General features: G+C 39.7%; 2 protein-coding genes across 4 annotated transcripts; both read left to right on the top strand.

Moving 5' to 3' along the window:
- The first annotated feature begins 924 nt into the window (after positions 1-924).
- ccdc124 (coiled-coil domain containing 124) lies at positions 925-2,842 on the top strand. Its single transcript, XM_015970789.3, has 5 exons — positions 925-1,020; positions 1,528-1,706; positions 1,844-2,036; positions 2,101-2,206; positions 2,292-2,842. The coding sequence occupies exons 2-5, from the start codon at positions 1,548-1,550 to the stop codon at positions 2,494-2,496; spliced, it is 663 nt and encodes a 220-aa protein (XP_015826275.1). The 5' UTR covers positions 925-1,020; positions 1,528-1,547; the 3' UTR covers positions 2,497-2,842.
- A 1,911-nt stretch (positions 2,843-4,753) lies between these two features.
- Positions 4,754-13,387, top strand: LOC107392782 (small conductance calcium-activated potassium channel protein 2). 3 transcript variants are annotated; one of them, XM_054752242.2, is made up of 10 exons: positions 4,754-5,351; positions 6,285-7,240; positions 7,356-7,793; positions 9,098-9,193; positions 9,346-9,764; positions 9,869-10,010; positions 10,389-10,499; positions 11,759-11,886; positions 12,047-12,116; positions 12,478-13,387. In XM_054752242.2, exons 1-10 carry the CDS (start codon positions 5,330-5,332, stop codon positions 12,760-12,762), a joined length of 2,667 nt encoding a protein of 888 aa, XP_054608217.2. In that variant the 5' UTR covers positions 4,754-5,329; the 3' UTR covers positions 12,763-13,387. The 3 variants fall into 3 exon arrangements, with proteins under 3 accessions (XP_054608217.2, XP_054608216.2, XP_015826272.3); XM_054752241.2 differs by having other exon boundaries at positions 4,754-5,342; positions 6,223-7,240; positions 12,478-13,386; XM_015970786.3 differs by having other exon boundaries at positions 6,223-7,240; positions 12,478-13,384.
- Positions 13,388-13,422: the final 35 nt, after the last annotated feature.

The following is a 13,422-nucleotide window of genomic DNA, read 5'->3' as shown; positions in this document are numbered from 1 at the left end:
TGGATGGATGGATGGATGGATGGATGGATGATATTACACAGCAGCTCCAATGCTTAAAAAAACGATTCGGTTTTGAGGAAACCATGTGGTTTTTGTTTACAAGAAGAAGAGAGTGTTGAACATTTATTTATTTATTTAATTTCTTGTTCAGTAACATCTATTTTGGCTGGATATGGTAAACTGGGTGGGAATAACAATTAACAGAAAGAGTCTGATGACAGTAACACAGGTTTTGTATTATGATGACAGTCTGTCAAAATAACTTGAAATACTGAGTAATATTATTATACTTGTTGGAAAATACCACCTTCATAAATGTAAATGGTGTAATGAAAATCCTTCCTTAAACGTCCTAAAGGTTGAACTGATATCACTGTATGCATCTTTAGCTCATTTAAAAAACTGCAAGTATGCTGACCAGACATGTGAAAATATGAACCAGTACTTATCCTTTTAAACAATGTGTCAAAACTTTGATACCCAGAAAGCGTTTCGTTTTTTTTTCATAGAAAAGATTCACACTGCTTGAAATTTTTTTCGAAATAAGTGAGAATATGGCCTTGAAAATGTTGTTTTTTTTTTCTTTTCTTTATGGCAGTTTTTTTTTTTTATTTGTGTGTGTGTGTGTGTGTGTGTGTGTGTGTGTGTGTGTGTGTGTGTGTGTGTGTGTGTGTGTGTGTGTGTGTGTGTGTGTGTGTGTGTGTGTGTGTGTGTGTGAAAACATAGTTTTGTTTTGTTTAATTGCAAGAGATCTTTTAGTTCTAAATTCTGGCTTAACACAAGCGATGCTGTACTGTCGTTTCCCTGTAAGAGTTTGTAAGTATGTAAACTAAAAAAAAAAGAAAAAAAAAACCCTTCTAGTTTCAGGTGTCGGCTCGGGACACCGGTCATATTTTTTTAATCAAAGCAAGATCGGGGCCTGTTGATGACATCATCACTACGCGCCCTTGTTAGGGGTGGAGGTGGCGGATGCCTCTTCAAAACAGTAAATTGTTGTTTCCTGGTTTTCGTCTCCTATCGGTAGGAATAATTTACCTGTACGATTTCGCGTTGTGACTACTGCAAATATGTTATAAATGAAATAGTTTAATGAACAATCGGCCCTTAACTAGCGTGAAAATCGGTTTTACTCGGCTAACTTCAACCAGCTAATGCTAAGTAGCTACTTAGTCAAGCACAGAAGAGACATGTTGAAAATAGATGTTTAATTGGTAACGGTACTGTTATTTTTGCCGCATGTTTATCTGTTTCCTAACCCGTGTTTAGGGGGTGAGAGATTTACAAACTTTGTGAAGCCCACAGTGTTAAAGTAATCTTAATGTCGCTTAGCTGCACATCTGGCTAAAATAACTCTGGTTTATCTTTGATATTATGAGAACAGTGCCTTAACTTGTCCCAGTGTCTAGATGTAGATGATAAAGAATAAAAATAAATTTTAATAATTGATTACATTTTTTAAACGCTGGCTGTATTGGTGTATTATTTTTTTTTATTATCTGTTATTTTGTTTGTTTCTCTCACCCCCAGCTGAAATAGCAGCTGTTGGGATGCCCAAAAAGTTCCAGGGGGAAAACTCTAAGGCGGCCACAGCCAGAGCCCGAAAGGCTGAAGCCAAGGCTGTCGCAGATGCCCGCAAGAAGCAGCAGGAGGAGGATGCCCTCTGGCAAGAAACAGACAAACATGTTCTCAAGAAAGAGCAGAGAAAAGTGAGCAGTCATATTTAAACTCATCAGATTAACATCAACAATTTTTAACAAATGTTGGATATTTATGTTGGATGTTTAACTCTACATGAATAACATCTGCAACTTTTAATCTCTCAAACTGTTTTCTGTCCCTGCAGGATGGGAAGGAGAAGAAGAGGATGGAGCTCTTGGAGAGGAAAAAGGAAAACCAGCGACTTCTGGATGAGGAGAGTTCCCATCTAAAAGGCAAATCTCAGAAGGAGGCTGGATCTGGTGGAAAAGTGACCCGTGCCCAAATTGAGCAGATGCTTCAGAACGAACAGGAAGAGCAACAGGAGATCAAACAGAAAGGTAAAGTTCAGCTTAGAGGTGCTGATCTAAGTCTCTTGAATTACGAAACTGTTCATTCCTACAGAGAAAAGCCATTTGGAGACCCCGTTGGAGGAGAATATCAACAGAGTTATAGCTGATGAAGGATCTGTGGAAGCCAGAACAATAGAGGACGCCATCGCTGTGCTCAGGTACAAATATGTGACATGTTTTCACTTTCATTACGCTGATCTTATTACTTTGCTTTCTTGGTGACCACTGTTTTCTCTCTCCCAGCACTGAATCAGAGGACCTGGACCGCCACCCGGAGCGGAGGATGAAAGCTGCATTTGCTTCCTATGAGGAAGCAAACATGCCTCGTCTAAAACAGGAGAACCCCAACATGCGGCTGTCACAGCTGAAGCAACAGCTGAAGAAGGAATGGAATAAATCTCCAGAGAACCCCCTGAACCAGCGTTTTGCCACCTACAACACAAAGTGATTTCTTTTTTTCTTGCCATAACATTTGACAACTCAGCTTGGGCACATTGGAGACTTCTATTGGAAAAAAAAAAAATTTCAGTGAATAATGTGCTGCTGATGAGAACTTCATCTGGAGGTTTCATGTGTCAGAGGACACAACTTTGTTCTTCCATTGGCTAGCAAGAAAAATCAAGTTTTTTTCATATCGAGTTAACGACTCTTCATCATATTTGTGTGCATAGACTCTAATGAAGCATTCGAACATCTAATTAATTAACTTGCATCTTTTTTTCTAACCCATCTGGGTAGGTGGGACTCCAGATGTTGTGAGAGTAACTTATTAAAGTTCATCTCTAAATCGCCAACATCTTGTGTTGCTTTTGTCTTCACAGCCCAGTATGTTTAAGGAGCTTGATCACATCCTGTCAGATACAGCAGATGCTGCTTTGTGCACATTTTTCCTAGAATAGTGCAGACACGACCAATATGTGGCCCGTTGGTGACACTTGAAGTAATTTTATGCGGTCCCCCAAGTAACATTTCTAGAAAAAGTCACATAGATTGACACTTTTTAACATTTATGTTCAGATTTTTACTGAAAAGATGTATATTTAGCACAAATAAATAAATCAATAAAATCATTTTTGTTTATTTTTTTTTTTACAATAAAAAAATCTAATTTTTGTCCCAGAAAGACATGATTTTGGCCCTTGTGTTGAAATATTTGGACACTTCTGGAAAAGACGACTGAGATAATTAAAAAAAAGTTTTATTAAATGTAGCGATGTACCGATAGTAAATTTTGGGCCAATAACAATATCTGATATTAGTATAGCTGCTATGGCCAATAACCGATATTTGCTGATACTGATATGTGTGTGTGTTTATATATATATATATATATATATATATATATATATATATATATATATACATATATACATATATGTATATATATATATATATACATATATGTATATATATATATATACATATATGTATATATATATATATATATGCTGATGATTATGCTTCTGTTATCAACAGATTTTGTATAGACAGAAAGTCATACAAGCTGAATTTTCAAATGCCTTGCGTTATACACACACACACATACACACATTAACATTTACTCTTCTGAGATGATTACCATTAGCCTGGCAAGCCAGACTTAATAGATTATTTGCAAAGCAAGAACTTGTTCTAGTTCACTAGGCTAGATAACCATCATTGTCTCATGAGACCCCCCCCCCCCCCACTGAAACAGATACACAAACAGAAACGAGATGAAATTTTGCTTGTAAATGTTGCCCAGTTTTACTCATCGTACCGATATCAATGTATTAAAAAGTGATTGACGTTGGCTGATACCAATATTGATGCCGATATATCAAGCATCCCTTATGAAACGGTCACTTTGGTAAGTGCATAATAGTTAGCACAATTCCTGATGAAGGTCTCTGACCGAAAGCTTGACCAATAAACTTCTACATCGCAGATTGTTTAAGTGCATAATTGTTAAAATAGACTTGTCTTCTCTTAAATATCAAAAGAATTTATGCTAGTTGATGTTTAAATTGCACTGCTGAATTGGAGATGAACACAAATCAACACTGTTGTTTTTTTAATACTTAACTCTTTCATATAAATGTGCTTTTGTTGGTAAAAACAAGTTAAAAAGCGCGGACAGTGGTGCCACATTTTGTCTGAAAGATGCAGATCTTTGGTATCCACTGGTCTAGAAAAGCCTCTTTAGTCTGGATTCACCACGGCGAGCATTATGTTTGTTTTTGAAGTTTTCCTCCATCTATTCAGCCAGCCTCATGGGCCATTACTCTGCTACAACTGAAAACTTGTTTTAATATAAGCTACCGTATATAATTATTTTAATTACCACTGTGTTATTCCAGTTTAAATGGACATGTGACAGGCCAGTGTTGCTGCTCTTCACAAAGGTTTTGTATTTTCCAGCGTATGGAGCTGCTGAGGCAGCAACCCCAGGCTTTAGAGGGTTGTGCAGTTCAGTGGGCTGATTCTGCCTGAGAATAACTCAATATGTTGTAAATAAATCATTTAAATTAAAATCAGTACTAAAATATAAAAAGTCAATCATTTTAGCTGCATAAAGTATAATTCTTTAGTTCTTTTTGTTTATCCTAAAGAATAAAATCAAAATATTAGTTTTTATTTACTAACAGCAGCCAAAATCTAGAATATTGCATAATTCTCACCTCAAAACCGTAAAAGCACATGGGTATCTTTTAAAAGCAGTGGTGTGTTTGAATGCACCTGTTTATAAAGTGATGGCTGATTTGCTTCCTGCAGTTTCGTTTGTCAGATCTTCTAAGACACCGGCCTTGATTCATTCAGAACCAGGATTAAAAATGGACACTTTTGTCCTGTGGGTTCTTGTGGCGGAAGAGATAAGAGAGCATGCGAAGGCCTTTGAACCACACGCTTCAATGGCAACTTCAAATGACCTTTTATATCTCACTTAGCAATGAATGCTAACAGTTCCTCTCATTTCCTTTTCCAGCCAACCTGATCCCTCCCAGTTTTTAGCCACGTTTTTTTAATGGTTCCATCTGATGTTCCAGATTTGTTTGTTTTCCACCTGCACCCTCCCACTCTGCTCCATTTGCATGGCAACCCTCCACCAGCCAGCTGCTGCTTGTGTCTTTCTTCGTGTTGAATTCTAATCATTACTTTCAAAGGAGAGCATTTCGTAAGGCTTCTTTATCAAGTGGTCATCCCGGGAGGAGGGAATTCACTCAGGCTGCTCTTCTTAAGACGTCTGCTGGGGTTCACTTTCTATTTGTGACCTGCTTCTTCAAGTTTGGACAGAAAGGCACATGCAGGAAAAAGGTAAAAAAGGTAAGAATGGTGGTGGAGATTACAGACAATTACAGATTACTGTAAGCAGAACCAAAATAAGTTTAATTTATCAGTTCAAATGGTCGATAAAGATCACTTTTTGTCGTTTTGTTCATGGTTGTTTCATCTATTTACATGCGGAAGGATTTCTTGTGGCATCATTTAAAAACTTTTTTTAGGGAACAATTCTGTGTTATTTGAGTGTAAATTGACTCAAAATGACATTTTGATTAATTTTTATAATTACAAAAAGGGCTTTGTTTATTTCACACAAGTTAAATTGATGTGTGAAGCTGATCTGTTTCCTCTCTGCATTTCTGATCTCCAATCTCAGTAAACACACTCGATTTTGTGTGTGTGTGTGTGTGGGGGGGGGGGGGGGGGGGTGTCACACCTGCATTTGACAGAATGATTGTTTTTTAATCTCCATTTTCCTGAAACACTCAATCTGGGGTTAAATAGATAGTTTCTTTTACAAAAGAGCCTTCTGGCAGTAAATAATCATCTTATTTCCGAGCATAAAGGAAAATCTGTTGGCTCGTTCTTTATTGTAATGAGAATAATTTAAACTCTTTTCTAAATGTATATTTGATGACTGCAAATATGAAACATTTGTTTCTTTAGTAAACATTTGAGGTGTTTTATAGTTTTTTAGTTGTGTGTTGTTGTTTTTTTATTTTAGCTTTAATAGTTTGTATATATAGTTTGTAACAGCGTATCTCATGGTAACAATCATGAGGCGCTTCACAAGAACAAAGAAAAATAAAAAAAAAATTAAATATAAAATGAAAAAAAAAATTTAATTTGTGATTAAACTAATACATTTATAATAATAATAATACATTAATAAATTTGTCCATACGCTTTGCAGTGAAGCCATGAGGTTGATTCTGGTTAAACCCACCAATGCAACAAGACGTCTTGACTCAACAGGTGAAGTCTTCCGAGATGGAGATCATGAACATTTTACTACAGGAGGTCCTGAGAAGAAGCATGATCCATACTCTGAAACGTCAGGTGACACATCCTCGTCCCCACCAGAGAAAAGTCAGGGTTTTGCTTCGTCTAAAGGACTCAGTCCCCCGAGAAGTTCAGCTCAGCTGGGAACCCAGAACCTCACCCTGTCACAGCTGAGTGACCAGGACTGGCTGCTGCTTTGTGACCAGGTCAGGAGCGCAGATAACCCACCCTCCGGAGGAAGAGCGTGTGTTTGTCCTTGTCCTGATGTGCACCAGTGTTCTGAGACTTCTAGTTTTCTACCACACTCAAATCGAGGCTCTCTTAAAGAGAGCCTCTCCAGGGTGAGAAATAAGAGGAGCATTTCATCAGCTCACACACAACTTTTCTCCCAAAGCACCCACCGTTCCACCACTCATTCTCCACAGCAAAAAAACCACAAAGATCTTCAAAAACTTGCAGCAATCCACCCAACAAATACTGTCATGCCTCAGAGCGCTGACCAAGAAGGTCAGAAAAAACAGCCTTGCTGTCATCCTAAACTGAAGGACTGCACCCAACTGACTTGTCCAAATGTGTTCAACATTCCTCTAAAATCCATTGAATGTGAGACAAATAAGCCGCTTCAGAAACAGCCTCAACTCTCGGTAATCAACTGGAAAGAGATTTTTGGTAAAGAACCACTGTTGGTGCAGCAACGCCAAACGAAAGACTCTCGCTGTTCGGTAACTGGTGACCAAACATGCAAGCCATCCGGAAATCCGTCCTTCGTACTCAAATGCCGTCATCTCCCTTATTGTCGCCCGGCCAACACGCAGAAATCACAGAAACCTGCCAGTCAAAAAAGTCTAAAATCTGTCTCCACCAGCCAGTGCAGCTTGCTCGACAACCAGGATGTAGTGGAGGACGAAACAAGACCGCAAGAAAGCCAGGTACCAAACTGATGAGTAATTGTAAACCATATGTCTCATATATAACTATATATTTTTCTGTCTTTGCTTTAAAAATAAAACATTGTCTTCTATTCTATTCTACCTTCTTTTGCAGACGAATTCTCCGTATCTCTGTGGATCGAACCCATCTCTCCCTAAACACTCTCCTCCAATCTCCGAAACCTTGGAAACGGGCAACATTCTCAACGGGGATGCTGCGCGGCCTCTCAGCAGCCAGGGTACTTGGGCATCTAGTCTCACAGACCTTCATTCGAGCCAACAACCACTTCAGCTTCTTCACAGTGCCGTCTTTGAAGATGCATTCTCTAAAGTTCTGAGAGAAGACTCCAGCAAAGCCAACAGCGAGAACCTGATCCCAGCAGAGAGCAGCAGACCAGAGAAGAAGACAAAGGACATTAGCTACCGGCTGGGTCAAAGGAAAGCTCTGTTTGGGAAGCGCAAGCAGCTGAGCGACTACGCTTTGGTCTGTGGGATGTTTGGGATTATTGCCATGGTCATTGAGACGGAGCTGTCAAGAGCATTTTACAGCAAGGTACTACAGACCTTAGAAGGACTTCTCTTAAAAGTTGCATGAGTATACAATCAGACGAATATCTGTGACAGTCAATGGGTGGTGCGTGGTTTGCACCCCGCTCAGTCTGTCACAGTCATTTTTAGGCAAGACTTTTCCCCCGCCTTACCTGCTGGCAGTGGTCAGAGGAACCGGTGGCGCCTGCACGGCAACCTTGTCTCTGTCAGTGCGCCCCAGAGCAGCTGTGGCTACAATGGAGCTACTCACCACTAGTGTGTGAATGTGTGTGTGAATAGGTGAATGACTGATGTGTTGTAAAGTACCTTGGGGGTTTGTAGAACCTGGAAAATTGAAACTTGAAAAATTAGGAAATAGTGCATAAGTTCATTTGTCAGTAATTCAACTTAAAAGGTGAAACTAATACATGAGACAGACCATAAAGCCAGATGTTTGTTATAACTGTGACGATAATGGCTTCCAGCTTATGGAAACCCCACATTCAAAATCTCAGACAATTAGAATATTGTGAAAAGGTTCAATGAGACTGGGAGATCGCGGTTCAAATCCCGGTTGGGTCATACCAAAAACTTTTAAAATGGAACCCAGTGCCTCCCTGCTTGACACAGCTTTAAGAGGTTGGATTGGGGCCACCAAATGGTTCCCGAGCACGGCCACTGCTGCAGCTCACTGCTCCCCAGGAAAGGGGTCTCATGCGGAGATGAATTTCACCAGTGTGTGATGACAAATGGGACTTTAACTTTATTCTAGACTCAAAGTGTCACATTCTAATCAGCTAATGAATCCCAAACACCTGCAAAGGGTTCCTGAGCCTTTGGAGGGTCTCTCAGTCTAAGATGAATTACTGACATAAATTGACTTTTGCATCATATCCTAATTTTTTTGAGTTTAAGACTATTTACTATAGTCTAAGTTGAAATAGATTTCACTAATGAGGCTGGGGCATAATCTGTCACACAGGAGTTGTTGCTTCTACATCAGGTAAAACTCAGCTGATGTAACCTGTCAACAATAGGTACATTTCACAGTATTTTACATACCATCCATTCAAATCTGTGGTATTGCTCCACGGCGCAGGTGAATCCTAAAGAATTGTTTGTAACAGCTGATAAGAAAAAAATTCAAAGAACCTGATTAGGATTTAAAGTTTAGAAACCAGAACGCAGGAAAACTTTCTGATGGTTCATAAAGAAACGTCAGCAATAAACTTAGAAAAATCTATTTGTATCAGTTTTGTTGGGATTCTCATATCAGACTACACTCACTATTTATTTTTCTCCGTTTCTTTTTTTTTTCTTCTTTTACAGGATTCTGTTTATTCTCATGTACTAAAGGGTCTGATCAGTGTTTCCACGGCCATGCTCCTTGTACTCATTCTGATGTACCATGCCAGGGAGATAGAGGTAAAATACCTTTAGTCTTCCTGTACTTTGAGCTTTCGACATGAATTTTACACACTGGGGAAAAAAACAACCAGTTAGTTCTATCAGATCATTTAGATAATCTTTGTTTCCTTTTTGTGTTCTGGACTTTCATTAATGTTGTAATTCTGCAGCTCTTCATGGTAGACAACGGCGCAGACGACTGGAGGATAGCCATGACTTTAGAGCGGATCCTTTTCATCCTGTTGGAGCTACTTGTTTGTGCCATCCATCCAATCCCGGGTCAGTACGTGTTCAGCTGGACCACACGTCTGGCCTTCACTTACACGGCGTCTGTGGCAGACGCCGATGTGGACATCGTCCTGTCTGTGCCGATGTTCCTGCGCCTGTACCTGATTGGACGGGTCATGCTGCTCCACAGCAAGCTCTTCACAGACGCCTCGTCACGCAGCATCGGGGCCCTCAACAAGATCAACTTCGACACTCGTTTCGTCATGAAGACCCTGATGACCATCTGCCCCGGTACGGTCCTGCTCATCTTCAGTGTGTCCTGTTGGATCATCGCAGCATGGACTGTGCGCATTTGTGAGCGGTGTGTGAACGTCATTAGCAACCGAGTAACCAAACTTATAAGGAAGGAGAAATCGGTTTTCTGGTGAAACGTGATGTCAACAGCCAGGTGTCATTCCTCGGCAGGTATCACGATTCACAAGAAGTGGCCAGCACCTTCCTCGGAGCGATGTGGCTGATCTCCATTACCTTCCTGTCCATCGGCTATGGAGACATGGTCCCTCACACCTACTGTGGAAAAGGGGTTTGCCTGTTAACAGGAATTATGGTGAGATATGCAGACATGCAGTGAAAGATTATAACTAACTAACTAACTAACTAACTAACTAACTAACTAACTAACTAACTAACTAACTAACTAACTAACTAACTAACTAAGTAACTAACTAACTAACTAACTAACTAACTAACTAACTAACTAAAACATTGATTTATTTTTTATCTTTTAACCAAAGTTAGCTTTTTTCCCTTTTGCAGCTCATGATTCCAGTGCATTATTTATCCATCTTCAGTGGCAATGATAGAAATAGTGTGTTCTACTATTAACAGTGCAAAGCCTGCTCCAGAACAGCAGACTGCAGAGTTAACTGTGATGCTTTTCCTACAATGAGTGCATGAACACAGCTATGACAACATTTTTCCTCAGGGAGCAGGTTGTACCGCCTTGGTGGTAGCTGTTGTTGCAAGGAAGTCAGAGCTGACCAGAGCTGAAAAACACGTCCACAACTTTATGATGGATACTCAGCTTTACAAAAAGGTCTGTTTCCAAACACAAATGCACATTTCTGAGCCAGCAGTGGGTTTTACTTATGAGATCATCAGAACGGTGAGTGTGGGGTTTGCCAGATTTATGTCATAAGCAAGACAAATTCTTAAAGAGCAAGTCACCCCCTACCAGAGTCTTACACCACTCCCACTTGTTTGAAAAATGCAACAAATGCTGTGGCCTGGTTGACCGAGAGGGCGGAGCCGCTAATAAATACACACACAGGGTGTTTCTCAATGTCAAGGGACCTGGCCTTGCGAGGCGATGTCTTGCGAGGCCAGACGCCTTACTTACGAGGACACTGTCCTTCCTTGGTAAAAAAAAAAAAAAAAACGGTTAAATGAAACAGACTTGCATCACATGACCGTGGCTTCCACGGCGGACACATAACATCACATGACACGGGAGACAACATTATATTTTATACGTATTAGTTTCAATATAAATATATAGCGAGGCTTTTACTTTTTAAATTGAGTATTTGTTTATTAAATCAAAAATATAAGTGAGTTACTACCCGCTAGCCACCAAAGCAGCAACTACTAAGCAACTAACCAACAATAGATAACTTCTTTGGATCTAAAAAAACATTTTTAATTAGTTGACTTACTTTTAAATTTAAAAATTATCCCCGAAGTAGCTGCCGGCTTCTGATCCGCCATCCTTTTGAAAATACTGCAGTGTATTATGGGTAATTTTTGACCTAGGCTAGGCTACAAGACACCTCTCGTGTTTCCTTGCTCAGCTAGCTAAACAGCTAACAAATGGAGAACACACGCCTTGGTAGAACATGAACATTGGAACACGTCTTGGCATCTCCCGATGATGTATCTCCTAGGTAACCGGGGCGGGGCCAAGACATCAAGGCAAGGTTCCTTGGCACTGACAAACACCCACAGGCTCACAACGACATTGTGACATCATAATGTACCAGCCAATGTCATAGTGTATCTCTCAGCCAATCGCGATGGCTGGTTGGAATTCAAATGCAGTGCAAAGTTTATACCTGAAGACGGCGCAGCACTGACAGTTTTACAAAGAATATTTAAATTTGAACTAAGATGCACAAAAGTGCCACAGTATTGACTACATATGTCTACAGCATGATTAGACACTCATTTACATCAGCAAAGAAAGGTTGATTGGGGGTGACTTGCTCTTTAATGAGTTTTTGCATACTTTAAACATGAAGACAAACAATTTGCAGCACAGAAACATGACTTAAAGTACCTCATAATTTACCTATTTAGATAAAAAATACAGCAGCTAATGTACTGAGGGAGACATGGCTCATCTACAAAAACACCAAGCTGGTCAAAAAAGTCGACCATGCCCGCGTACGCCACCATCAGAGGAAATTCCTTCAAGCCATCCACCAGTACGTATTACTGTAGTCAAATTCAGCTTATAGAGTTGAGATACATGCTTTTCTTAATGTTGTTAAGAGTAAAATCTGGAATATTCTTAAATTGGGTTATTGCTAAGATAAACAATTACCTTATTCATATAACTTTTGTTTGTTTGTTTGTTTACTTTAGACTGCGAAGACTCAAAATGGAGCAGAGGAAATTAACAGATCAGGCAAATACAGTTGCTGATCTTGCAAAGGTTTGTAAGTGCTGGGACATACTTTTAGATGTTAAATCAGAATTTTATTTTGAAGCTTCTTTTTTTTTTGCATTGCGTTCATTTCACATATACCTTTGATTGTGATCCACAGGCCCCATTGTGACATTTTACATTTTTAGCTTTGTCTGCTCAATTATGATGTTTTCTATAGAAGAAATCGCAATTTTCACATTAGGATGAAACCAGGCTAGAATCCAAAACTTTTCATATATACATGAAATAAGTAATGAAAAGGTTTGTGGCTAAGTGAAAGAGTGAGAATGACTTAAGCTATTATTCTGATGATGATCCAAACTTAAGACCTGCCGGGTTGTTGGACTTTCTCTCTGTTGCCCTCCAGACTCAGAACATGATGTACGATCTGGTGTCAGAACTCCAGCATCGGGCCGGAGAGATGGACAGGAGGGTTGTGGTTCTGGAAGAGAAACTGGACTCCATCATCCTGGGTGTGCAGTCACTGCCGGTTGTGCTCTCTCAAGCAATTGCAAAGCTCCAAAGGGACTTTCTGGATGAGTTGGCCTGTCGTGTTCATTTCCTGTCATCTTCGCTGAGCTCTGAATGCTGTTCAGCACCCCCCAAGCAACTTTATCGAGGATCCACCACACCAGAGACACCGTACAGCTGATAGGCTTGCATCTGAGATTTTTTCTTGTCCTTGTTTGATTTTGATTTCATTTTTTGAGAAGTTTCACTTGTTGAATCCAAAGGGTTTCTTTTTGTTTTCTCATCTTTTACTTTACTATTATAAAGCTTGGCTTTAGATGCAGCACATAACAATGCTTACTTTCATAGCAGTGATTTTCTCCTCTAATTTAAATAGAGCTATTTGGTATATTCTTGTCATCACTTTTCAAAAAATACACAAAATAAAAATGTGTTTGTATCTGTTTGAGCACAGATTTTCATCTCAAATTCATTGTTTCATTTGGAGCCGATTCTTTTACTTAGCAATAATTCACCAAAATTGTAAACATAAATCTTTTATTACACTGAAGTCTATTGAACATTGAGACAGGTAAAAGCGGAAGTTAGTGCTGAAGCCAAACGTGTTTGGGAGTTGTTGACTACAACCACCACCATCTGTGGAATCGGGTTACTAATGTGTAGGCGCTAATCTCGCGATACCTTACCGAAGACAAGTCGCACCCACGAGAAATGCCTTTCGCGCGCTGACACTGAGCTCCAGTCATTCTTTTGATTGACAGCTCTGTTATCCAATCAGCATTCTACCCTAAAACGAAAGCAGCCAATGCTCAAGATGAGCTGTTTGCAGCAGGCGGGATAA

This window comes from Nothobranchius furzeri, chromosome 8, assembly GCF_043380555.1.
Source record: "Nothobranchius furzeri strain GRZ-AD chromosome 8, NfurGRZ-RIMD1, whole genome shotgun sequence".
Lineage (NCBI taxonomy): Eukaryota > Metazoa > Chordata > Actinopteri > Cyprinodontiformes > Nothobranchiidae > Nothobranchius > Nothobranchius furzeri.
Note: the sequence above shows the minus strand (reverse complement) of the source record. Positions and strands in the feature narration are given on the sequence as shown.

What these genes read in the sequence shown, in the direction of transcription:
- ccdc124 (XM_015970789.3), top strand. Translation starts at nt 1,548, where the DNA reads ATGCCCAAAAAGTTCCAGGGGGAAAACTCTAAGGCGGCCACAGCCAGA. An exon ending in TCAAGAAAGAGCAGAGAAAA is followed by an intron (nt 1,707 to 1,843) that starts GTGAGCAGTCAT and finishes CTGTCCCTGCAG; the next exon opens with GATGGGAAGGAGAAGAAGAG. An exon ending in GACGCCATCGCTGTGCTCAG is followed by an intron (nt 2,207 to 2,291) that starts GTACAAATATGT and finishes TCTCTCTCCCAG; the next exon opens with CACTGAATCAGAGGACCTGG.
- LOC107392782 (XM_054752241.2), top strand. Translation starts at nt 6,230, where the DNA reads ATGAGGTTGATTCTGGTTAAACCCACCAATGCAACAAGACGTCTTGAC. An exon ending in GCCTGTTAACAGGAATTATG is followed by an intron (nt 10,011 to 10,388) that starts GTGAGATATGCA and finishes ATTTTTCCTCAG; the next exon opens with GGAGCAGGTTGTACCGCCTT. An exon ending in ATACTCAGCTTTACAAAAAG is followed by an intron (nt 10,500 to 11,758) that starts GTCTGTTTCCAA and finishes TTACCTATTTAG; the next exon opens with ATAAAAAATACAGCAGCTAA.